This window comes from Bombus impatiens, unplaced genomic scaffold (genome assembly GCF_000188095.3).
Source record: "Bombus impatiens unplaced genomic scaffold, BIMP_2.2 scf_0203, whole genome shotgun sequence".
Taxonomy (NCBI): Eukaryota; Metazoa; Arthropoda; class Insecta; order Hymenoptera; family Apidae; genus Bombus; species Bombus impatiens.
In genome coordinates, this window is record NT_176622.1 from 881,066 (window position 1) to 905,518 (window position 24,453).

The 24,453-nt window shown below is 30.2% G+C and overlaps 5 protein-coding genes across 24 annotated transcripts; 3 read left to right on the forward strand and 2 right to left on the reverse strand.

Annotated features, from left to right (window-relative positions):
• Window positions 1–485: 485 nt before the first annotated feature.
• Window positions 486–5,043, reverse strand: LOC105680492 (ras-related protein Ral-a). 5 transcript variants are annotated; one of them, XM_033319672.1, is made up of 7 exons: window positions 5,033–5,043; window positions 3,686–3,692; window positions 3,364–3,482; window positions 3,075–3,283; window positions 2,820–2,994; window positions 2,280–2,396; window positions 486–1,617 (listed from the first exon to the last, which is right to left on the reverse strand). In XM_033319672.1, exons 3-6 carry the CDS (start codon window positions 3,466–3,468, stop codon window positions 2,280–2,282), a joined length of 606 nt encoding a protein of 201 aa, XP_033175563.1. In that variant the 5' UTR covers window positions 3,469–3,482; window positions 3,686–3,692; window positions 5,033–5,043; the 3' UTR covers window positions 486–1,617. The 5 variants fall into 5 exon arrangements, 4 of the variants coding, with proteins under 4 accessions (XP_033175563.1, XP_012238610.1, XP_012238611.1 ...); XR_004461338.1 differs by lacking the exons at window positions 3,686–3,692; window positions 5,033–5,043 and adding exons at window positions 2,095–2,145; window positions 4,360–4,489 and having other exon boundaries at window positions 1,547–1,617; XM_024366139.2 differs by lacking the exons at window positions 3,686–3,692; window positions 5,033–5,043 and adding exons at window positions 2,095–2,142; window positions 4,360–4,489 and having other exon boundaries at window positions 1,547–1,617.
• Window positions 4,483–11,961, forward strand: LOC100749754 (6-phosphofructo-2-kinase/fructose-2,6-bisphosphatase 1). 10 transcript variants are annotated; one of them, XM_033319670.1, is made up of 10 exons: window positions 4,483–4,616; window positions 4,958–5,057; window positions 5,142–5,236; window positions 5,738–6,004; window positions 7,904–8,331; window positions 8,587–8,958; window positions 9,036–9,137; window positions 9,422–9,656; window positions 10,200–10,327; window positions 11,074–11,639. In XM_033319670.1, the coding sequence occupies exons 4-10, from the start codon at window positions 5,926–5,928 to the stop codon at window positions 11,128–11,130; spliced, it is 1,401 nt and encodes a 466-aa protein (XP_033175561.1). In that variant the 5' UTR covers window positions 4,483–4,616; window positions 4,958–5,057; window positions 5,142–5,236; window positions 5,738–5,925; the 3' UTR covers window positions 11,131–11,639. The 10 variants fall into 10 exon arrangements, 8 of the variants coding, with proteins under 8 accessions (XP_033175561.1, XP_012238606.1, XP_012238607.1 ...); XM_012383183.3 differs by lacking the exon at window positions 5,142–5,236; XM_024366135.2 differs by lacking the exon at window positions 4,483–4,616 and having other exon boundaries at window positions 4,706–5,057; window positions 11,074–11,961.
• Window positions 11,962–12,162: 201 nt separating this feature from the next.
• Window positions 12,163–13,548, forward strand: LOC100749991 (YEATS domain-containing protein 4). The gene is made up of 4 exons (XM_012383174.2): window positions 12,163–12,347; window positions 12,526–12,807; window positions 12,880–13,060; window positions 13,133–13,548. The coding sequence occupies exons 1-4, from the start codon at window positions 12,297–12,299 to the stop codon at window positions 13,303–13,305; spliced, it is 687 nt and encodes a 228-aa protein (XP_012238597.1). The 5' UTR covers window positions 12,163–12,296; the 3' UTR covers window positions 13,306–13,548.
• A 562-nt stretch (window positions 13,549–14,110) lies between these two features.
• Window positions 14,111–17,100, forward strand: LOC105680490 (solute carrier family 25 member 35). 3 transcript variants are annotated; one of them, XM_012383172.3, is made up of 5 exons: window positions 14,111–14,356; window positions 15,555–15,936; window positions 16,115–16,333; window positions 16,407–16,521; window positions 16,605–17,100. In XM_012383172.3, the coding sequence occupies exons 1-5, from the start codon at window positions 14,322–14,324 to the stop codon at window positions 16,796–16,798; spliced, it is 945 nt and encodes a 314-aa protein (XP_012238595.1). In that variant the 5' UTR covers window positions 14,111–14,321; the 3' UTR covers window positions 16,799–17,100. The 3 variants fall into 3 exon arrangements, with proteins under 3 accessions (XP_012238595.1, XP_012238596.1, XP_033175545.1); XM_012383173.3 differs by lacking the exon at window positions 14,111–14,356 and adding an exon at window positions 14,447–14,659; XM_033319654.1 differs by lacking the exon at window positions 14,111–14,356 and adding an exon at window positions 14,803–14,856.
• On the reverse strand, window positions 16,715–24,369 carry LOC100743740 (solute carrier family 2, facilitated glucose transporter member 1). Of its 5 annotated transcripts, none has more exons than XM_012383169.3 (9): window positions 24,231–24,369; window positions 23,258–23,310; window positions 20,575–20,651; window positions 19,047–19,154; window positions 18,698–18,971; window positions 18,335–18,628; window positions 17,856–18,262; window positions 17,501–17,772; window positions 16,715–17,409 (listed from the first exon to the last, which is right to left on the reverse strand). In XM_012383169.3, the coding sequence occupies exons 2-9, from the start codon at window positions 23,298–23,300 to the stop codon at window positions 17,310–17,312; spliced, it is 1,575 nt and encodes a 524-aa protein (XP_012238592.1). In that variant the 5' UTR covers window positions 23,301–23,310; window positions 24,231–24,369; the 3' UTR covers window positions 16,715–17,309. The 5 variants fall into 5 exon arrangements, with proteins under 5 accessions (XP_012238592.1, XP_033175543.1, XP_012238591.1 ...); XM_033319652.1 differs by having other exon boundaries at window positions 24,227–24,315; XM_012383168.3 differs by lacking the exon at window positions 24,231–24,369 and adding an exon at window positions 23,389–23,517.
• Window positions 24,370–24,453: the final 84 nt, after the last annotated feature.

Genomic DNA, 24,453 nt, shown 5'->3' on the forward strand with positions numbered 1-24,453 from the left:
GTGCGCGCGTGTGTATATATATATATACATATACATACACACACACGCGCACTCACATTTTTCACATATATATATATATATAAAATATTATATATATATATATATATATAGAGAGAGAGAGAGAGAGAGAGAGAGACAGAGGTGTAAAATGTAAATATAATATCAAGACTTTCTTAATTTTCCACAAATAAATGCACCTCATAGAGGTTCAAGTCTTTTAGATTAGCATTAATAATGTTCTCAGTCTATTGAAATACATTAATTTATAGACACAATATTTTGTATACATTTTAATTACTTGCTTAATAATAAGAATGTGTATTTTTGAATAATGACCTGTGCTATAAAATACATATATTTAATGATCTTTTTAACCAAAGGTTAAAAAGGTTATAGGTGAAAAAAAAGTTATATTATTTTTTCAAAATAGAACTACTTTCTCTGAAAATCAGAATCAACGTTTTTGTTGTTTTCTCAGATGTAAATATAATTATTCTATTTATATTTGCTTGTTCAGAAGAGATACAAAGCTACTTTAATATGAAAATAATAAATTGTATTACATTTGTACATAGCTGTATATTGCAAACTAGTCTTATAACATATTACAAATGATAAATAAACTGTGGATTAGTTACCACATGTATGTCTTCTGTACTTTACAGTGCCGTGACTGTCTCATTCTACAACAAATTTAAGCAAGTCGAAAATATTAAGATTTTATTAATAAATGATAACATAAAGCAAGAGTGCTGAAATCATCCAAGGATTCAAAGAAACATACAAAATACACCAATGAATATATAATAATTTTATTTGCAAATAAAATCGGTTACAGAGTTTCTATAATAAATATTTGCAACATTTTTTTTTGTTAACCATCATTAAATCATCATGAAATATTGTGCTTAGTATACATGTATAATGTATGTATACATGAACATACATTGCATGAACATGTACATATACATATACATTAATCTTTCTTCTTCACCTTTTCTGGTTCTTCCTTTCATTTTTATAGCATTTAATTAAATAACTATATATATTTCAGCACTCTAGTGGTAATGAAAAATTTTGAAATGGGTTCATCTATATATATAATGTAATTTTGTGCATTGTTAAAAACTTTGTTACTGTTGTTGCATTATAATAAATATTGCGACATAAATTAATAGTAGTATCTACGAATTATAATTATATGCACCAGTACATTACAAATTAATTATTTAGTGGTTTAGTGGAAAAGAGTACAAAGTTTACACCTATTAATATGATAATTATTAAATAACATTTAAATTATGCGTTTTTAATACAATTTCTTCATATTTATTTTTACTGTCAATTCACTGTAAAGTGTCAGAAAACTTCCTTCTGCATATGTATGTGTATGTCACTCACTTATATGTATATATAGATGTATGTATGTATACAAATACACTTCTCTTACTCAGGTTTTCGCAATTAGAAGTCGAACGGTCCATTATAGCAGCTATACGCGTTGTTTTGTGTTTGTTAGAGCAAAATACAGCAACTTCTTTTTTTCTGTTCATTTCCGTCTCCTTGGTTTTCCTGTGCTTTACGTGCAGCTATTGCACGCATTAAGTCAAAGAATACCTGCAATAGAATACAAAAAAACTATCAATTTCCATTTTATATCTCTATTTAATATTTAAAATCCATGGTTATAGTAATTGTACTATGTATTATCAATATTAGGACCAAAAATAAAATCTATTTTCTGTCCGTATCTGTCGCTTAAGTTTTATTTATTAAATTGGTGAAACTAAGATATAGTATAAAACGCGTTGAATAAATAGAAATACAGTGCGACAATGTATGGTATCTGCATCGCTAAAATAAACATGCATATCAATGAGCTATATTTACTATGTCATGTAAAAATTTATAAATTCATTCCCATTCTTTTTGCTTTTATAATAAACGTCTCAAAAATTAACAAAAAAGTCAATCTGTGCCTTTGTAATTTGTGATATTGAATTGAAGTTGTACATGCATATGCAGTGTTTCAGGCATAAGCTGGAAACAACATAACAAGCGAAATTTATATAAGTAATTTTCTTTTGTACATGCCTGAGAGACACTCTTGCAGAAGGTTGATACTTTTGGTATAATTGTTACCTGCTGATAATTGCACATATAAATACTTATTTAAATTTCAGAAAAAAATGAAAAGAATACTGCAATGTACAAAATTTCTGAATCATCATCCAGTTGTCCACTTATGAAAGATCAAAAACAGTGCAAAAAAAGCAAACCTATAGAATTTTGCACTTCTTTTTCTTCCTCTTGGCACGGTCCTTTCCGCGACCGTTGCTTGCTGATTTATCTTCAATCTTGCGCGATCTTATTTCACGCATCAAGTCGAAAAATACCTGCAAATGTGCAATTGATGCCATCTCAAAGCTTCAAGGCTTGAGAAAGTGCTTTATAAATTTAAAAAGAAAAATGCAATATACATTTATATATTGTATTATATTTATATCAGTATGTTTTTATTGCAGAATTATGTGTGCAAAAGCTATAAGATGTATGTGTAGCATAGGAAATAAAACATACAGTAAATTATATGTAAAGCTAATTAAATATATTTCATGCAATTTTTGTGTTCTAAAAACTCTAATAAATTTGAGACGATAACAAAATGTCAATGATGCATGTGCATTTTTTTACATACAATTATAAATATATAAATTTTGTCATTATTAACATAAAATTGTTAATAACGTTAATTTTCTAAGAGACATTTATTTCCATATAATGTCTATAAAAGTTGAAACTTATAATTTAATCATTACCTTATCAACATTTTCTTTTGTCTTTGCACTTGTTTCTACATATGGTACACCCCATTGTTGTGACCTGGCTTGAGCTTCAGCTAAACTAACTTTTCTCTTTTCTTGTAAATCACATTTATTCCCCACTAATAAAAATGGAATGTTTTCATCGTTTTTTACCCTAAGAATCTGTTCTCTAAATATATAAAATTAAATAATTTTGTCTTGAAAATCAAATACATGTAGCTCCCACAGATTAAATAATTAGTTACTCACCTAAATTCTTGAGTAGCTTGAAAACTATCATCCTCAGTTATAGAAAATACACAAAGAAATCCTTCTCCACTTCGGAAATAATTATCTCGAATTGCTGCATAATCTTCCTGTCCTGCAGTATCTAATATGTCTATTTGTACTTCTTCTGCATCCAATACAACTTTCTTTCTGTAGGAATCTGCTTTTGTAGGTTCATAATCTTCAACAAACTAATTTGTATATAAACAGAAAACAATCAATCAATAATATAACACGATTTTTTTTATATACTTTTATGAAATCAATGTACCTCATCATACATAAATTGTAACGTAAGAGCAGATTTTCCTACACCTCCACTTCCAACCATTATAACCTTATGCATTGCTTGAGTGGTACCTGGCTTTTTGGACATTTTGGTTTATATTTCTGAAATCATATATATAAAGTTTAATATTGAAGATAAAAAAACCTTAAAACTTTATTTCATACAAATACTGGCATGTTTTAATTAAATTAAAGATTTTTCAACAAATGATCATTATTAAAAGACATTATATTAAACAAAGACAGGATGTGAAACTACTGTGCATGTGGGAAATCCAAGAATAGGGTCAGCAGTATACATTTACCTATATTCTGTTTATTTCACACTTGTTTATGAGATATAAATTAATTATATCTATTGATTTGATATCATATCTATAACATCAAAATAGCTTTTATGATGATAAACACTTTCATATAATTAATAATGTATACATAAATATATATATATTTGTAAGACCGATAGTACCCTAAAAGATATCTTAAACAATAAGAACTGGGTAACCAATAATTTCCTTCTTCAAAAATATCACACTAATCATCTTTTCTTAGAACCAATGTATTAAAAAAATATTATACAAAAAGGTTATTGTAACGTTCATAAGTTACCAAATTAATTTATGTTTTTTTATAGTTACAGTTATAAAATGCAAGACCAACCAGTCTAAGAAGTATTTTGATATATACAGTAGCATTTAATATTTTTATATTAATACATTAAGCCTGTGGATATGGGCATAAGAAAAATTAATTAAAAAGGTATATATCTTTTCAGGAAAATTAAAGTATCATTTACATTTTTATACTTAGTTGTGAGGAAAAAACAATAAAATAATTAAAAAAAAAATTGTAAATGATCAGAGTGACGAATAGTGAAAAAGGCGGTGCCACACGCCCAATTTTAAGAATGTCTATTTCATTCTAAATTCCCAAAATCTCATTCTGTATGTACCACTGTACATCTTAAAATATCTCCTACCTTAATCGATGACAATCTCGAATTGGTAAGTTTTTTAAACTCCTGGTATCGGATAATTCTTCCTGTTTTTTTCTAAGAGCACTGCCGTCGCGTTTTGCTTTACTGGATCGCAATTGATAGTACCGATAATTAACCATAGAGGTACCCATGCACCCTACCGGCACCTTTCCATACTGTAATACCGGCGCTCAAAGTACTTCAACAGTTCTCCGTTCAATTTTAGTGTTAAAGAGAAATCTTGTAACTTAAAAAAGACGGTAATGTATATCTTATATTACTCTTATAAAAATCTAGTAATATTAGTAAGTCATTCTGATCAATATAAAGGTTTTATATCTGTCCATTTACAAATAAGAAATCTTATTCAAGGTAAAGAATTTAACAAAGGAACAAAATCTGGACACTAGTGATCCCTAGCATGATAATCTAGTCTTTTTTTTTAGAACTCTCCCTCCCCACACGGCACGCAATACAATAACTAGCTTTTTAAAGAACAGAATCTTTTCCTCCTTTAAAATATATTTAATGTATCTATAAGAGATACGGCATAACTGATACCTTCTGCAGAATCACATACTCCTATTCGTTACATTTTTAGTTGAGAATGTTTCTTATTGGTTACCGAAACAAGTGATAAAATAAGCGGGGATTCGGTCAAACTTATCATTTTTACGGAAGACCACAGATTTTCATATTTGGTAAGCAACTATTTGCAGTAAGTACGACAAAGTATAGGGGACACCTTCGTTTCAATGGTCTCATATTTTTCTATATCAAATCAGGAAGAATTGGTTGGAAAACAATAAATGACGTCAAAAGAAGTCGCGTGATCATTCTCGAGGCTACGGACTGGCCAGAAGTATCTCATATAACAGTGGTGTTTGTCAAAAATTCAATATATATCTATGATTCGTTTTCATCTTAAAATAAATATCGTTCTTTCAGCATATCAATTCTTTTTCAAAATGATATGTCTTATGTATAAAACGAGAGTATTTTTTAACACAGTGAAACGTCATTTGATATTCGTTTTATAAAAGAAAACGGAGCCACACGATGAGAGTTACTGCTGACAAGATTTCCCCGCGCCACGATCTGTACGTAATAATAATCGCTGTAAAATTCAAGGGATATGCATTGCGTTGCGCGGTGCGTACTAAAGTCTGGACTTCTCCGGTCAACAGTAGATGCGCATAGTTCTCCTGAAGAAGAGTCTTCTCTCTCTCTCTCTCTCCCACAGTGAGATAGCTCGCGGTCGCGACTCCCTGTTGCAGCACTTTCGTCAAATCTCACCGTTTCAGTAGTTCTGCGATAATAACTATATAATATCATATACTAAATTTAACGTACGATGACATTCTGTAAATATGAATTATAGGATGAGGCCGCAGTGACAGTGAACTTAACACGACGAACTTCTAATGCGTGTTTAATAAGTGACATACGTGGAGTGTTTTGGTTTAGTGAAATTGAGATTTCAGTGTTCCTTTTCTTAATAAACAGAAGTTACTGAAACATCTGTACAAGTCTACTGAGGCTGAAAGAAAATCTACATGGTGTCGTAGGATGACTGATCCAAAAATCAAAATGCATTACACACCACCGAGCTCGGACACCATTCAAACAAAGCCTTTTCCTATTCGTGGTAAGATATACTGAGAAATAATATTATTATTTCTCCCATAAATATTGAAATCTAAATATAAATAATTAAATTTAAATATTTCTAATGCTTATTTTTTGCTTTTTTAAGTAATAGAAACTGTTGTATTGAAGTTTTTTGAAGAAACAATTGAGAAGCGAGACTCATTTGATTGCAAAGTGAATCTTTTTATTAAAGTACTTGTCATTTGTTTTCGCCTATTTGATATTTATTATATTCTTAGAAATATTGGTTTCTCTATAAATATATGCTATTTATCACGTGGGTTACTGTTACTGTATTCTATCATTATCCTACGAGAACATAACCTGAAAAGATACTCCATGTTGAACCGCGTGAGCCGCATTCACACGAATGACACAATTACGTAGGATACATATGTATGTGACAAGAGATCGTATTAATTGACTGAAATCTATGGTAACGTGAAACTGATTGAAACCGGTACAAAGCTGTATTTGACACCATAGGAACGACTTTAATTTTGACCTTGATTGCAAAGATTCATTGCTACGATCAATCCACCTTATTTTCAGAATTTCTAGTTTACGGGTGTTCATATAAACATTTGATCATCAGTATTTTATTATAGAAACAAAGTATCTACTATCAAGTGTTTCTCAAAAGTCAATGAAAATTCTACATTAGAAAATTTCTATTGTATAAGTATTATTTTAATAAACTTACGAGAACAATCCCAAATAATCATAATATGAAAAACATTTATTAGAACATAAAAGAATATTTGTTATATAAACAATGAAATACCGTAAATAATGTTTCAGCGCTAGTTGTAAGAGTTCCAAAGGTAATTGATTTTTTAAGTAGATGGAAGAATCGCCGATTTGATGCGTTTCTTTATCTCATGAAAATTTGCAAAGAAGGCATTTTTTGTGGTTATATCTTTCCTGCAATTGTACCTTGGTCTTTGCTCGATTACTAAAAATAGTTGAACGATAAAGTTAATCTGAGAATATTGGACGAAAGATGAAAAATGATGGCACGCGTTTACATGTTTGTCGAGCCATAAGGTTATTTCGCAAAGAGTGTCAGATAACAAAATGTTTACGTTTGAAAAGCTGTATCGGAACCAAACACGGTTCATATCATCACAATGCGATCTAATTTTTATCTAGCGAAGATCATCGAATCGTAAAAAATGCGTTGAACTCACAACTCAATTTCCGTTATTTTGGTTACAATTCCGGATCGATTATTCCCGTATTTTAAGCCAGTGAAAATAGGCAAGTAGTCATTAATAGCACTGACCCGAAATTGCGTAAATTTCTTTGGACAGCTAGTTGATTTCGTTCTCGTTATAAATCTAAGGCATGTTAAGAGTGTGAGCGATCTACGCAGATTCAGAGACCAGACTTCGTACGATTATGTATCTTCAATTATCAGATATTTTAACGGAACATGCGACTGAGTAATAATAACAACAAATTAATACGATAATTTTCTCGCATTTGAAGGACAGTACGCTATTAATATACCAGGAAAACTAACAAAGACAAATAAAAAATACATCTATGTACATATGTATACATATGTATAAAAATATATAGATAAATAAAGCACGCATTGTGCACGTATCGAACGAAATACCAGACTAATATTACTAGAAACCAACAGTTGCCATTTACTACTGCGTGAAAATTGAACGATATCGCACAGTGACAATTGCACTTGAAAAAATTAATTTCCTATCTAGACTATCTAAATGAAACCCAATAACTGGTTGATGTGTATGTACAATGATATTTAGATCCTAATCCGATAAAATTACATCTAATCAAAATTATTTTCTTGAAAATGACCGGCATACGATAAAAAATAATTCTGAAACTTTCTTTTATGTAATATGTTTGATAATTGCAGGCGAACGAGCGAATTGTGTAAACAAGCCGCATGTGATTGCTATGGTGGGGTTGCCTGCCCGTGGTAAAACGTACATCTCAAAGAAGCTGTGTAGATACCTCAATTGGATTGGTATAAATACAAAGGTGTTCAACTTGGGAGAATACAGGCGACATGCAACCACTGCTTATCAATGTCACGAATTTTTCCGTCCTGATAATATTAAAGCAATGGCAATACGTACCCAGTGCGCGATGGACGCGCTTAAGGACGTCTGCCAATGGTTGGAGAGCGGGGACGGCGAAGTGGCTGTGTTCGACGCCACCAACTCGACCATCGAGAGACGACAACTAATCAGGGACATCGTGGTCGAGAAAATGGGCTTCAAGCTCTTCTTTGTCGAATCTGTTTGCAACGATCCTGAGATCGTTGAACAGAATATTATGGAAGTAAGGAAATGGCTCTTCTAAGTCCATTTGAAACTCGTAATAATTCTTAAAGTATTGATCTATATAGATTCAGATGTTTTATTTTTAAATATTGTTTCAATATCTTATCGGATAATGTATGAAATACACAGGAGATGAAAGAGCTTTCCCTTTTTAATCAATTCGTAAATTAGCTTTGATTCCTTGCGACAAAGTTATTAACATTTTAATTAAGAAAGATTAACAATTAACAACATAAAACTTTTTAACGTATAGGTAAAAGTGAGTAGTCCAGATTATACGAATATGAACAAGGAGGAAGTACTGGCTGATTTCATGCTACGAATCGAGCACTATCGAGAAAAGTATCAGCCATTGGACGAGAATCAAGAAAGTGATTTATCCTTTATGAAAATTTACAACACTGGCGAAAAAGTGCTGGTCCATAAGCACGAGGGTCACATACAAAGTAGGATAGTTTATTACCTTATGAACATCCATATAGTGCCACGTACGATCTATTTAACTAGGCACGGCGAGAGCGTGATGAACCTCGAAGGTAAGATAGGCGGAGACTCGGAGTTGAGCGTTAGGGGCTGGGAATATGCCAAAGCATTGGCTAACTACATCACTGGCCAGGATATTCAGGTACGAGCACAGACATGGGGCAGAAAAAAATCTTGGTTTTGTATTTAAGCAAACTATAACATTTTTCATAATTGTAGGGATTGCGAGTGTGGACTAGCTGGCTGAAGAGGACCATTCAAACGGCAAGTGACGTGAATGTGCCCCAAGAAAGATGGAAAGCGTTAAATGAGATTGACGCGGTAAACTGAGAAATAATTAATTACTTCCGTTTTCAATAAAAATTTATCAGATGGTTTTAAATAGAATGAAAAAGTATTGTTTCTTACACTTTATTGTTCAAAATTCCTTTTTAAATGTTTGATTAACGTTGGACTAATAAAAGATGGCCTTCTTTGTACCCTGTAAACCGTAATTGGGGTCAATAAAATATTTACTTTATATATAATAAAAGTTATTGAATGACAAAAAAAATATTCGCATATAAAATTATTTATGATAATAATTAAACCATATTTATGCACAGGGTATTTGTGAAGAAATGTCTTATGAAGAAATCGCAGAAAAGTATCCGACAGACTTTGCCGCGAGAGATCAAAATAAATTCTCGTATCGTTATCCGAGAGGGGAAAGTTACGAAGATCTGGTCGCGCGATTGGAACCAGTGATAATGGAATTAGAACGACAGGGTAATGTTTTGGTTGTTAGCCACCAAGCAGTTTTGCGATGTCTATTTGCTTACTTCCTAGACAAAAGTGCGGGTAAATATCTTTATTTCCAAATATTTTATTTATATGGTTGATATTAGTATATAAATAATTGAGAGAAGATATCTTTATCAGAACGACTGCTTAATCAAATTAATAAAAGATGAATAAGATGCATCCACATCGTAAATACAGAAATCATAGTTATACGACATAAACGTATGTATACTTGAACAGGAAATATCGAAGTTGTATAACTTTGGATCTTCGACGTATCGAAATGAACTGAACAAAATAGATATGTATGCAAAGAGTGAGATATCGGGAGTGACGAAATTATACGTATGACGGAAGTCCAAGATACCCGTCGTTCTTGTTTACATAATTTTATTTCCATAAATTGCGAGTAGTTTAATCAATTTCATACGCGTCGAATACATACGTAATCTATCTTATACTTCAAACCATTATTTGATGAGTAAATAATATTTATCTTTTCTCATGACATTATTTTTCTTACTGTAATTTATGTGATTCAAAGATTCTATTCTTTTTTCACTTTACAAAATAATTTTGATCATATTTGTCTCCTTCCAGATGAATTACCATATTTACAAGTGCCACTACATACTATTATTAAATTAACGCCAGTTGCCTATGGCTGTAAAGTGGAACACATTCGATTACCAATCGATGCAGTGAACACTCATCGACCAAAACCAAAGGTAAAAATGATCACAATTTACTAGTAGCAATTGTTTCTTTTTCCTTCCTTGTAAATACATCCGTATGCCGAGCAGAAACAAAAGAGAAAGAATAAGAAAAAATTGACACACTCTTATTTTGCTTACTCATAATAAAATACCTCGATTCCTTAAGTTTCTTATGTTTTAATGTTCTCAGAATGCCTGACCATTAGTGGATTGGGACTACTTCCTCGTATCTAATCTTAATTTAATGTGTCCTAAATGTCATCCAATTCTAAGCTTTGTATATTAAACAGTGCGTTGCATGTATTTTTCTGTTAGAATAGTATGGGTAATAAACAATGTGAGATGTAGTATCACGCACGTAGATGTCAATTTTAGTGTTATATTTGATGTCACAGTAGCCTGTATATATTTGTAATTATCGTCATCGTAAAGCACACAGAAGGATTGCATTTATGGTCCAGTTTGTTTAACAAATCGTATATTTTATGGTAAATTATTTACTCGAGTGAAACGTTGTTCGTTTTATTGATCGTCGTAGTGAATAAGTGTTCTGGAAATAAAGTATATGTATATATATGTTTTAACGGTACGACGTGACTATAAGAGTTATTATTAAAACCTGCTTAATTATTTTGTGCGAATTACTTTTTACATCTCTGTTCATTTAGATGGAGTAGATATGTAGTAGCTGATGCTTAGTATATGGCTACAAACCATTGTCTAAACGATATAACGGTCGTTGTATAAACTCTTTTCAGATCCCGGGATATCTAGAGGAACAATTCCGAAGGAAAGAAAAATTGCCTCGCACCTGATAACGACAACATTGTAGCACGACAGAGCTAATTCTAATCGTCGTTACGAGGTGCTGAAGACGCATTCTTTTGGCAGCTGGCTGCCTTTATACGTCCGATGCAACGTGCATCCATTTAACTCCTTATTTTAATCAAATATATACGAAATATGTCTGATATCATCCGACATTATTTCTATACGAATTACGTGATCAAAGGGTTCCTTTCTATTCTGTCGATTTTCTAATACGTGCCGTATGCTAGTGTAGCGTTAAAATGTGACAAATTTTGACTTGTGACGAAATACAGATGTTTGTATGTAATCGAAATCACGGAGAGAATCCTATGAAACTTAAATGCATATGTAACCACATACGTAAATTTGTTCTGATACTGAGTTTCCTGATATCTAAAATCCTATATCTATATTTTGAGTATTATATTTAAAAAATAGTATCGTATTAAACATGTTTAACTTCTCGATTTGTTATATATTTCGTGTTGTTTGTAAATCGTCGATAGGAAAGAAAGAAAAAATCAATCCCCGCAGGTATTTCTAACATACATAGTGGTTATATAATGACGTTTATGTATTTTATAGAAATGTTTTATTAATACTAACATATTCTGGCGATTATGAACTTATCAAGTTGCATATATTATCGATTAGGAAACAGCTGTCTTTAATCTTCTACGGAAACTATCGTGCCGAGCGAGAATCATGTTATATTTCAAAAATTTATCTCATACGATAATCTAGTTACTGGTATTAGGAAATAGATTCCAAAATATTTTTGTCAAGAAGATTATGCTGTGTGGAAAATCAAGAACTTTTCGAAGTGTAATTTATTTTAAGAGAAGTGTACATATTTTTTTAATACCCTTCACGATGAGAAAAAATACATTTACTTGAAAACAGTATACTCTGTTTTTTAATTTCAACCCATCTTTGCGTCTAAGATTAATATAAATGTTAAACATTTAATTGCGTCCTTATATTTTTATTGCATTATAAAAAATGCGCAAAAAAATGTTCTTTTCTATAATAAAAGCGTGTTGAATGTTTAGCGTCATGCCAGATAGCGCTAGTGTAAACTAGGTAGCGTTGAAATTATCGGCAGTAATGTCACTTAGTTGATATTTTCCAATATTTTGTCTTTATGTAATGAACAGGACAACTAATCAGGATGATGGCAACAACTAACGAATTTGGCCCTGACTCTGGTGGTAGAGTTAAGGTATATTTCCTTTAAATAGTGTGAAAAGTTCGATGCACTTTTATGTTCCTAACCTATACATGTAGAAAAAAGCAACAAACAAATGTAACGTAATAGTAATTAAAATAACAATTATTCGAGTATTTATTGTAAAGTTGAAGAAGAATGAAAAATAATTATTTAAATTTTATTGAACCAGGGTGTTACGATAGTGAAACCAATTGTGTATGGCAATATAGCCCGTTATTTTGGTAAAAAAAGGGAAGAAGATGGCCATACACATCAATGGACAGTTTATGTTAAACCATATCATAATGAAGACATGTCTACATATGTCAAAAAAGTTCACTTTAAATTACATGAAAGTTACAACAATCCAAATCGTATTATGACCAAAGCTCCCTATGAACTCAGTGAAACTGGTTGGGGAGAATTTGAAATTGTAATTAAAATTTATTTTCATGACCCTAATGAACGTCCTGTAAGTAGATTTTTTATAATTCTAAGCATATCAATCATGCAAATTTATTGAAATTATTTATATTCTAAATAGGTAACTATATATCATATATTAAAACTGTTCCAAACAACACCTGAGATACAACTAGGGAAAAAGAGCTTAGTGTCCGAGTTTTATGAAGAAATAGTTTTCCAAGATCCAACAGCTTTAATGCAACATTTACTGAACTCCAGTAAACCTACAACTTTTGGTGTTTGGCGCCATAATACAGATTGTATATAGTCATTTTATTTAAATTAATGATTTAATATACATATATGAAAATTATTTTTATTCTGTTATGCAGTTGAAGCCAAAAAGGAGTCTACAATGAAAGCAATAATAGAAGCAAGAAACAAAATAAGATTGGAAGTCATAGAATTTAAGGAAAAATTAACCTTAGCAAAGGAAACAATTGCTAAATTTAAAGAAGAGATTGCTAAAATTTCTAAAGCTGGTGGAAGTTTATCTGTTGCATAATCTAAGCATTTAAAGGATTTTCTAAGATTATTATGAAATAAAAAAAGTAGTATAACAGACAATTATAAAACAAATAAAGAATGTAAAATAAATGTACATATTGCAACTAACATCTAGGTATAAATAATAAAATTTGCATAACATAAATGTATATTGATCATGTATTAAACAATAATGCTCTATGTATATGACAGTATAAATTATGTTTCGATCATGAATCATGATAATAATAATCTTTTTCAATCTACTACTAATAATTATTTAAGCGTAAGATAATTTTGACGAAAGAAAAAAAAGACTATAAACTGAAAAAAAGGATTTGACTAGATATTAAAAAATACAATAAAATGAATTCAAGCTTTAAAAAAAACTATTATAGAACAATCGATCTCAAGATAGTCTCGCAATTCTGATGAAACTACATAATAATTTACAGGTTCGAAGTTCGAATAACGCTGTATTATTACTAGCTCTTATAGCTGCAAACCATTGTGTATTTTACTTTATTTAATACCAAACTGTATGTTCAAAAATTTTCACTAGATATAATCACCAAATTCTATGAACTAGTTATTCTAATTCTATTAAATAAATGTACAATAAGCGATTCTTAGTTTCATCAAATTCTAATTGCGATTACTATACTTATCAACGCATGCGCGAAAATTTCTGAACATGTTACAACTTGGCAAATTTTTCAGATATTATTCATATTATTAATCATTAGTTTATATAAATATAATTTCTATATGTTTCTAATATATATTATTGCATAATAATACCAACTAGAAATTCTTTAGTCTCAACAAAATATCTTGACTTCTAAATCTTGACCTTGACACTAGTCATTGTTAAAAAAATATAAATCACATGCAATCAAGTGATTATACAATTTTGAGAGAAAATATGATCAGTCATGATAAAAACAGAGACAGTATCGTTACTCGCTGAAATAATTAAGTTCGATTTAAATTAGCATCGCGCGCACAGAAACGTTTTACAATTATATATAGGAAATGACCGCAGCGCCGAATACAAGCATCAACAGACCGTGAGCTTTTAACACTGATTACGCATTTCTAACCGGTGATATGTAGTTTAAGTTTAAGCTAACTCCAATATCATTCCTACATATGTATGTATATGCATGGTGGATGATAGTTATGCAAGAATTTTCTCGTGTCTAAAATCAGCCGGTCGATTAATATCACTATTGCACATTCCTAAATATGTATTTGAAAGTTAAATTTTCATGTCTATTATAGTCTTTTTATTCCAATGCTTTTTAACGATATAAAATTTGTAACAATTGATCATGATTATTTTATATCATAATTATGAATTCGATTCCTTGGTCAGTGATGACTTAACTATTTCATTGATTTGACAGTTTTTCATTCAGTGTTTTATTGTTTGGTTCAATGAATGTAATGTAACATTTACTTTGGTAAGAATTTTTAGTACTAATAATTGTTATTCTATTTAAATAGAATTATTTCTAATTTTGTAACTGGGACCTTTTTTGATGTGAATGTTAGCCACGTTGATACTGCAAGTAAAACTCCATATTAGAAATTAATTGAATTTGTTTAGTGTTTATTGTAACTTAGATTAGAAAATAAAGAGCATTTTTCTCACTAATAATTTACTAAGATGTGTGCATTAGTGAAATAGTATTACTAATATTTTCATTGTACTTATTTGAACTGTCGTAAACTTCAATTATTCATGTAATTCATCATATTAGTCATTTCGTATAATACTGCAATATAATAAAATTTATAAAAATATCGTTATTGCATCATTTTTACATCTAGTTAAACATTCTCTCAATGGTTATTCTGTGAAATACTTCAAAACTAATAAGAATTAACTTAAAGCTGAATAGCGTTATATATTATTTCCGCTGAAGTATAATTATATAAATATATTTCGCACGAAATTTTAAATGAATTATATTTTAATTAGTTTATTAAGGGCCAATATTTTATTCGCAGTCATCTCTTAACCAATTTACATTATCAAATTTTGTATTTTAACATTTTAGCCAGAAAATGGAATTCCAAGCATTCGTTAAATATTTATTCATCATCATATCTCTCATCTAAACGACTTTATGAAATTAAAAAATATTGAAATATCTATAATATTACGATAAACTATTTCTCGGTCCTTAATGGGTTAATAAGGGTTAATAGGTTATAGTAAGAAAACTATAATTATACTTATTAATTGTTAACTTTTATTAGTCCAGGTATAGAGTTTGCAATTGGTGCATTAGCAGCGGTAGGAGCTGGATTTTTTACGAACCCAATTGATGTGATAAAAGTACGATTACAATTACAAGGAGAGCTAGAAGCAAGAAACACATACAAGAAAATATATAAAAACACCTTACACGCGGGTTATTTAATTGCAAAACACGAGGGTATAACTGCTTTACAAGCCGGTATCGTACCGGCCCTATATTTTCAAGTCGTGCTCAATGGAATACGGTTAGGCATCTACAATACAGCAAAAAAGTATGATTTAATCACTAATGATAAAGGGGATACTGATATTTTAAAGACTGTTATAATAACTGGAACTTCTGGTTCTGTTGGAGCTGTTCTTGGTAGTCCGTTCTATATGGTAATTCTTCTTTAATACGTTGTTAATTATTTTGTATGAAAGATGATCCTTAAGTATCAATAATATCATGAGTAATCTATATCAAAATTGATATGTTAATTTATTAAGACACATCGTTACAGTATTTTAATTAACAATGAGCAATTTTATATTACATTCGTCTTTCTCATCGCAATAGGTAAAAACACAATTACAAGCGAAATCAGCACAAACCATAGCCGTTGGTTATCAGCATAATTATTCAGGAACCTGGAGTGCATTCAAATCTCTCTGGAAAGAAGGTGGGATAGTGGCTTTGTATCGCGGCTGGTATGCGAATATACCACGTGTTTTTGTAGGATCCGCAACGCAGTTAACTACCTTCGGTTTAGCTGCGGATTGGTTACGCTCATTACAAGTGAATATTTGAATAGATATCACGTTCAGAATAGTATAAATGAAAATTACAATATTTCATATTTCTTTTTAAGGTGTTTACAGATCAACCGATATTTCTGACTTTTCTGGCTTCCATAATCGGTGGAAGTTGTGTAGCTCTCACTATGCAACCATTTGATGTCTTAGCAACAAGGCTCTACAATCAACGTGAGTGTAATTTAATAAAAATATTTCGAAAGTAACTTTTGTTGATAGATTTGTAAGACTGATAATTTTATAATTAAACATAGAGACGGACGTAGGCGGAAAAGGTACGTTGTATAACGGACTATTGGACGCGATCATTAAAATACTACGAACAGAAGGACTCTCTGGTTTATATAAAGGAATTGTTCCAACGTGGATGAGAATAGCACCGCACACAGTGCTTTGTTTAGTATTTTATGAAAAATTAGACCAATTATATAACATATTACAAAATTAACAATTGTTTAAATGTGTAAAATACGTAGCAAAGAATTTTATAATTTTTAAATTATTGTATTAAGTATGCTATAGAACGAAAAAATAAAATTTCTTACATAGAAAATTTCTTACATAGGCAGTGAAATGTTTTATACTTGAATAACAGTTACATATTTAAAAACATTGGTTCGCTTACTGGAAATTTAGTGTCAATGTGATCTGACTGTAATTTTCGTTAACAAATGTAAAATTTAACAATTTATCGTTTCATGTATTCGAAAATAATTAAATGATGTAATTATATTAATAAATCGAATATTTCAAAATTTGTAATTATTTAGATACAGATGTTTAGATAAATATAGTATTAACAAAATAAAAAATAAAAGTATAATAAATTTCTTATCTAAATTGTAAAAAAATAACCCTTATTAATTAGATATTTACATAAACCTTACAACGAAAAAATTGTAAACCTATCTATTCACTAGAAAGAAGTATTAGACCATATAAAGTACCAGTTTTTAAATTTAGCCATGACGGATGGAATTTGGTCTAGAGTTAAATCCTTGACTTATTAATGCTGCTATATCCATCGTATTCTTTCCTCTAGTCTCAGGTAAGTATATCCTATATAGAATAATATTATATTATTACAGGATATATCGTAAGTAATTACAAATAATTGCATCATTTATAAATTTGATTTTTTACTACATACCTAACAATTTGTCCTAATAATAAAAGAAATACGGCAAATATTAAAAAAGTATATGGTCCCATAATACTCTCTATTGTTGGGAACGTCATGCCTACTATAAAATTTCCACCCCAATTAAAAACACTACCAAGTGCCATAGCTGCTGGTCTAGGACCAACGTCGAATAATTCAGATCCAATGAAGTATGGTATTGGTCCAAGACCAATTCCATAAAATATTACATAAGCCAGAACGGCTATCGTACATATTATTGGCATATGCGATGACAGATGCTGTAAGGATACAAATAATTATTTTACAAGTTAAACTTTCAACTTCTAATATAAATTATTCTATTCAAAATAATTTTACTTACAGTTAATAAAATGGAAGTACATAAAACTATCAAACATCCTAAGCACAAATATATACTAGTAAGGAGGACACCTCTCCTATTCAAAGTTGACATCACTGGTACCGAAGCAAGAGCCATACCAATGTTAGCCACGCCAGTACCAAGAGTAGCATATTGTGCTCCAGTAATGCCAAGTCCAGCATTGATAAATATGGAGTTAGAATAGTAAAATACAACGTTTATACCACTCATCTGTTGACCGAATTGTATTATACAAACTAAAAATACAGGTAGCCTTAGACTTGGATCTTTAAAAATGCGCTTGATAGTCCAAGGTTCAGCTGTTGTTTTTGTCTCTATTTCTTGCTGTAGACTAGAAATTTCCACTTCTAGTAACATTATATCCATTTTACGTATTCTACTGAGTTCTGAAATATTAAAATAGTCTTGAATATTATTGTGAATATGCCAATTACTACAACACTAGTGTTTTTACTAACCATCCAAAGCTTTCTGCTTCTGTTCCTTGATTATATATAGATATTTAGGACTTTCTGGTAAAATAATGCTTGTAAAAACCAAGGCATATATACATAATGGAACAAATGCTCCTAGCATATAATGCCAAGAATTTTCAGTTCCTAGAACTGTATCAAGCCCTGCAATTTGCCCTAAAAATACTCCACATGTAATTCCTAGTTGACATATTACTCCAACTGCACCTCTTAGTCTAAGTGGTGCAATTTCTGACATGTACATTGGTACTATGCTTGTTGCGAAACCTCCAGAGAGTCCTGGAAAGATATAAAATTTTCATGTAACAAATAATTTCACATTTTTGAATTTGGTATCCTAAAACTTACCAACAACTAATCTGCCTGCTAATAAAATTTCGATTGAATTTAATTTGCGTATTAGAAAAAACATTGCAGCTCCTATAATGCCAAATATGTTTCCAACAAACAGCGCTCCTTTTCTTCCATATCTATCTGCTACCCAGCTTGAGAGGAATGAACCAGCTGCCCCTCCAATGAGAAAAATTGAGACAACACTAGACCAAACTATTTTCAGGCCATTTTTGGATACATCCATACCATATCTTTCTCTAATACTTTCATTACAAAATGCATCCACCAGCTACAATTAACATAAATATATTTAATAAATAAATATACTTACAAGTTTCTATAAAACACAAGTTGAGACACTCACATGGGCTGCATTATTTAGTACTCCTATATTAAATCCTGTTGGTACAGCTGAACCTAAGCAGCAGGTAACAGCTGCTAAAGCTAACGTGATGGTCCATCCTCCTGGTATCTAAGGAAAATAAATATTGTCTTGTTTGCTTTTAAAGTGCAAAGTAAAAAGTATTACATATTCATAGATATTTTAAAACAAAATAACAATTCCTATGTATCCTGTTCATTAGAAATTAAAGAAAATGCAAATTACAAAACAGTGTGATCATGTTAATGTCACTGGTGATTTATTCATAGTTGTATCACATTAATATGTGAATGTAATAAAATAATGGAATTTAAACGAAAATAAAAAGAAATGGTATGTAATGATAACAACACATAGCCAAAAATACATTTGTGAAACATAAAAATCTGTGAAATACCAGCAACACATATTAAGGCACTTTAGCATGTACCATAGGATATGTGATGGTGCAGCACAATAAATCATATGATATAATTTATGTGATCAATGTTATGAGTAATACAATATAAGATACACTGGTAAGTTTGCATTTCTCTTAAAAGAAGGAAAATAAAAAATATATATATATAAAACCAGAAAACCATACCACTGAAACAATTAAGCATCATAAGCAATAATGTGTTGCACCTTGGGAGACCAATCAGTGATATAATGGAAAAGCCTGGATGGAATGATGGAATAAAACTCAATAAAACCACACATCACTGGCAAACCTGGAAACTATGTAGACAACCAACCATGCATTACTAAAACTTTATAAAAAGTAGATCTAGATCTAGTCTCAGTTTTTCAATTACACAAATGTGTATATATAAAAACATCTCTTATAGAGAATCTTTTGATGGAAAAATATCAAGAATGGAATTAATAATCAAATGTGGACTTAAAAAATGGATCACAAAATATGAATAGATTGCTTATAAATTATTTTTATATAATATTCTACTTTCTCTCTCTTGAATGATTTTCATGTCGTTAGTTTTTACATAGTGGGTGTTATAAAATTAATGAACTGAATACTTATGAAATATTATTATTATGAAATCATATTAAATGAAACAATATTAAAAGGAAGAAAAAACAAATTCAAATGAGGTATATGATAACACAAAACAATTTGACCTTTAAATAAAAGTAAATCTCTGCGTATGTCTTTTAATGATAAAGCAATGATAACCGAAGTAATATATAGACTGATCCCAACACATAATTGAGAAAGGTGCTTGTATATCTTGTTCTTTATTTTTTACACACTTTCATATCATTCGTACTTAAGATAAACAAGGGGGCTATGTACAAGGATAATATACATAGAACTCAAGTGTTTTAATCAAATATTATGAAATGCTCGAGTCTCACATGTTCATTACACTATCTGTGATTGAGATCTTAAATAATCTGTTTCATCAATATACAAATTAAGGATATAGCTTGAAATTCATTGATACATACAAAATCGTTAAATGATGCATGCTTCTATTTCGAATTTCATTTAATACATTATACTTACTGATCTTTCGTTCAGATTATCCGAATTAGATGGACGATTAGATCGGTCAGAGTCCGTGAGTACTGCGGCATGACTATCTATAATTACGATTAGTTATTATATTTATCATGTTAAAATAAAGTTAGATATACTTTCACTATGAACATGCTACGTTAACAAATAAACGATCAATCTAAATAAATCTAGAAACATATATAGAAACATAAATTTGAGTAAATACCTTGCTGTCTAAAGCAAAAATTTTGTAGAAATAATATTTTATGAAGAGAATAGGTAATGAAATTAGAGCAACTATTGAAAAATTTCGAAAAATATTACCTAACCCTAACGCCATACTTTGTATAACACGTGTCACTGTGTCACTGACACGACTTCACACGATGTCAAAATGGCAAATAACACTAGAAACTTAAAAATGGATTGACAACACGGAACTTTGGCTTCGACTTTGTATACATATGTATCAATATGTACGTATATGCTATTGTATATAAAAACAGAATGAAGAAACTTCTAATTTTACTTAAGCAATTATTGGTGAGAACGTATACATTTTCTAAGGTAGATGCATCAACCTTAGAGCGGTAGAACAATATATGTTGTTCAATGTATGAACAAACAAATGTTTGAAATACGCAAATGTGCACTTTCAGATGTTTAATTGAATCAGCTTTTCCTTGAAAAGTATTACGTAGCTGGTAAATGCGCATTCTACAATCCCACGAATATTAAATAAACTATTGATTTGGAATAATTATTTAATATATAAAATTCACGAAAGTATTTGAACACTTATAGAAATCTTTTATGAATATATTATGTATGTTATACGAAACATTTTGACATTTTATTAGTACTATAATGAAATATGATTATTATGATTATATTGGTAAAGTATTCAGACAGTCAATTTTCTATTATTTATTACGCTTATTATATGTATAAGTAGTTTATTAATGCTGTATACTAAATAAATAGAGTTTTATTTTATACTGATGATGAAGATGGCCTTGAATTGGTTTACAAATTTTATAAACTTTTCAATATTGCACATAACATATTACTACAAATATTTATAGTTATTGTGCTGTATACTAATTTTTTATTAAGTATGTTTGTTTGCAGTAAATATCTTGTAACTTCTATATACATTTTCCTATTGGTTTTAAATTCTACCAATATAATTGTGGTAATCATGCCTCGTTATAATGTTAATGAAGTTTCAAAATGTTTTATAAGTATACATAGAAAACTTCTTCTGAATATTAAGCGTTCGGAAAATTCGTAGTGTAAGAAAAATTTTACTAAAATTACACTTTTTACCATCTGTATTTTCAAGAATCTTTCCTTCAAAGATAGTTCGCCTTTTTCGGTAACGAATATCCTTTCAATACAGGCTTCTAGAGTATTTTATTTCTTGTCTATGTCTTTTGACAAACTTTCACGAACCACTGTATACATATATATTGCAAATATAATTCGTTTCATATTATTTAATAACAATTGAGTTCCAATATTTGCGTAGAATAAAGTCAATCGATTTATCTGCGATGATATTCAATTATAATTATAACTCTTCTCAAAATATTCTTCAGAAATAATTTCTTTAAATAATATCCAATTAATCCATAAATTGTAGAACGTACGGTTTGAATGAATGATCATCGATTCTTCTATGACACGGTCCTTATTCACGATAAATATGAATGGTACGGATCGCGGTTTGTGTCTTTTATTTTTAAAAGAGGAATGTCGTTCTTCCTTAAAGTTTGCTTTCTGGATGAAGATATCATTTACCTAATTGCATCATACAAAGAAGGCGGAATTACAAATGTAAATATTGAATTGAGAGACGGTCGACGATATTCAAGCACGTGCATACATTATCTCACATGAAAAGATCCAATGTCAACGAATGAAGTGTATTAAATGCAAAACCGCGGCTAAAATGTGTTTCAGTATTACATGTACTCATACGCTAGAATTTACGATTTGTCTTTCAGTAACAGAATTCCAAGAATTTGTAAAATAAGAAAAAAGTATCGACTAAATTTTTGCAATGCTCTTTTACTCCGTCTTGTAGTTAATACGTATTAAATATTATCAAATTTCAAGATGATAATGCTCGATATTTTAAGTAGACTTTCGCTATCGAATTTGGCATAAATGATTCGTTATTACTAGACTGCGAATGATTATGTATTGATAGGCTTAAAGCTGCAAAAAGGTATACGTATAAAATGTACCTGGTATAATGCTTGTTATCATATTTAGTGAAAGAAAGAAATTTCCATTTCAATTCCATTCCTTTCATTAGGTTTGTAAAAATACGAATATGCATGAACATCTTCAGTTCAGTGATTATACATTGCTGCTACATGCAGATTGACAATACTTTCACAACCACTTCATCATTATTTAATTTCAGACATATATTAATTTCAATCGGACAATGGAATGAAAACTAAACCAAAATGTCCAACGCGTAACTAATAAGAATGAATAATTCATCATTACAATGCATGCAAGATTTCAATAAATGATCTTAAATTAACCAACGTTTTATGTTTTTAATGATAAATGATCCGTTACCTGATTTATATATGTCCACAAACACATACGGTGTATGAATAGAGAATAAATAAATCAAATAAATAAATATAATTCGTTAGCTTTTACACACCTTTATAATCAAGCATGTCTCCCACTTCGGAATCACAACGCATATATGATGATCTGCGTAAAGAAAAACAATTCTTAAAATAACATGTCACAACTTGCATATTCAAATAATTTAAGAAATAGATCACAGACCGTTCAGAATCGAATACCATCGTTACATTAGTCACTTTCTACACGTTTTTGTCTAAATCTATTTAGTATCTATGTACGTTTCAATGGTTTCCGTTTCGCCTTTTTATAGGTTTAGTAAGTATCGCGTCGATATCACTCAATTATCGAAATTTATCGATTTCGCCAATCGAATTCTCGACAGTTTAAATAAATTTTCGAACATCAACAGATATCAACGAGTGTCTTCTTTCATTTGAAAGAAAACAAGTTGCAAGTTCCCAATTCGTAAAGTAAACGTTTTTGTTTTTCTTTCACCAACGTGATAACGACCGGAATACATGCTTCTTAAATTACTCGCCGATCGCTGCTTGTGCAGAAGCAATGTCACTCTACTTTCTCGGTAATAATGACATTTTTACACGTTTCTAATTTATTTTTATAGAAACTTTTCATTTATTTCTATTTCAATATTTTTGTCAATTGCGTATTTTCAGTGGCACGATGACATCGCGATGTTTAACTACACCCATCAACGATTAAATTATAATATTTTGTACCAAAGAAATTGAAATGAAAGATACATGAGAAGGTAATTAATACAAGATGAACAGAAAATTTTGACAAACTTTCTTACTTTCGAATTAAATTCTTATTCAGAAAAAACATTCTTACTTTACAACAAAGAAATCTCTGAAATTCGTCAAAATACATTGGTGTAAATCTATAAAGTTTTTATGAAAAGTTTCAACTAAATTGGTTATTTTGATCATTCTAGTAATTCTAGTATTAAGTTGTAGATAATTTCACATGTGATTGCATATAATGTAGATGCATCATGTACATAGTTTAAATGACTTACTAACCTTTTCTTGCAGGAAAGTTTTTTTCGATGAACCCGAATCCTAGTATGCACGACTGCTTGTCTACTTCGTTGCACTGTTCACGGGGGACTAGCTGAAATGCTGTAAATGATTTCCGAAGTGGGAATCCCCACCATTTTTCTATCCTCTCCTACCGAGTTTATATTACGTACTTCTTATTTATTCATGTAATTAATTCTAGTCTTGAACAATCGATCCTGTGAGA

Coding starts and splice junctions, on each gene's coding strand:
- LOC105680492 (XM_033319672.1), bottom strand. CDS start 3,468: ATGTCCAAAAAGCCAGGTACCACTCAAGCAATGCATAAGGTTATAATG. Junction 3,284..3,363: donor TACAATTTATGTATGATGAG/GTACATTGATTT, acceptor TATACAAATTAG/TTTGTTGAAGATTATGAACC. Junction 2,995..3,074: donor CAAGCTACTCAAGAATTTAG/GTGAGTAACTAA, acceptor TTATATATTTAG/AGAACAGATTCTTAGGGTAA.
- LOC100749754 (XM_033319670.1), top strand. CDS start 5,926: ATGACTGATCCAAAAATCAAAATGCATTACACACCACCGAGCTCGGAC. Junction 8,332..8,586: donor TTGAACAGAATATTATGGAA/GTAAGGAAATGG, acceptor TTTAACGTATAG/GTAAAAGTGAGTAGTCCAGA. Junction 8,959..9,035: donor TCACTGGCCAGGATATTCAG/GTACGAGCACAG, acceptor TCATAATTGTAG/GGATTGCGAGTGTGGACTAG.
- LOC100749991 (XM_012383174.2), top strand. CDS start 12,297: ATGATGGCAACAACTAACGAATTTGGCCCTGACTCTGGTGGTAGAGTT. Junction 12,348..12,525: donor ACTCTGGTGGTAGAGTTAAG/GTATATTTCCTT, acceptor TTATTGAACCAG/GGTGTTACGATAGTGAAACC. Junction 13,061..13,132: donor TTGGCGCCATAATACAGATT/GTATATAGTCAT, acceptor TCTGTTATGCAG/TTGAAGCCAAAAAGGAGTCT.
- LOC105680490 (XM_012383172.3), top strand. CDS start 14,322: ATGACCGCAGCGCCGAATACAAGCATCAACAGACC. Junction 14,357..15,554: donor AATACAAGCATCAACAGACC/GTGAGCTTTTAA, acceptor AACTTTTATTAG/TCCAGGTATAGAGTTTGCAA. Junction 15,937..16,114: donor TTGGTAGTCCGTTCTATATG/GTAATTCTTCTT, acceptor TCATCGCAATAG/GTAAAAACACAATTACAAGC.
- LOC100743740 (XM_012383168.3), bottom strand. CDS start 23,408: ATGGTATTCGATTCTGAACG. Junction 18,629..18,697: donor AGCAGGCAGATTAGTTGTTG/GTAAGTTTTAGG, acceptor ATATCTTTCCAG/GACTCTCTGGAGGTTTCGCA. Junction 17,773..17,855: donor GTACTTCCATTTTATTAACT/GTAAGTAAAATT, acceptor GTATCCTTACAG/CATCTGTCATCGCATATGCC.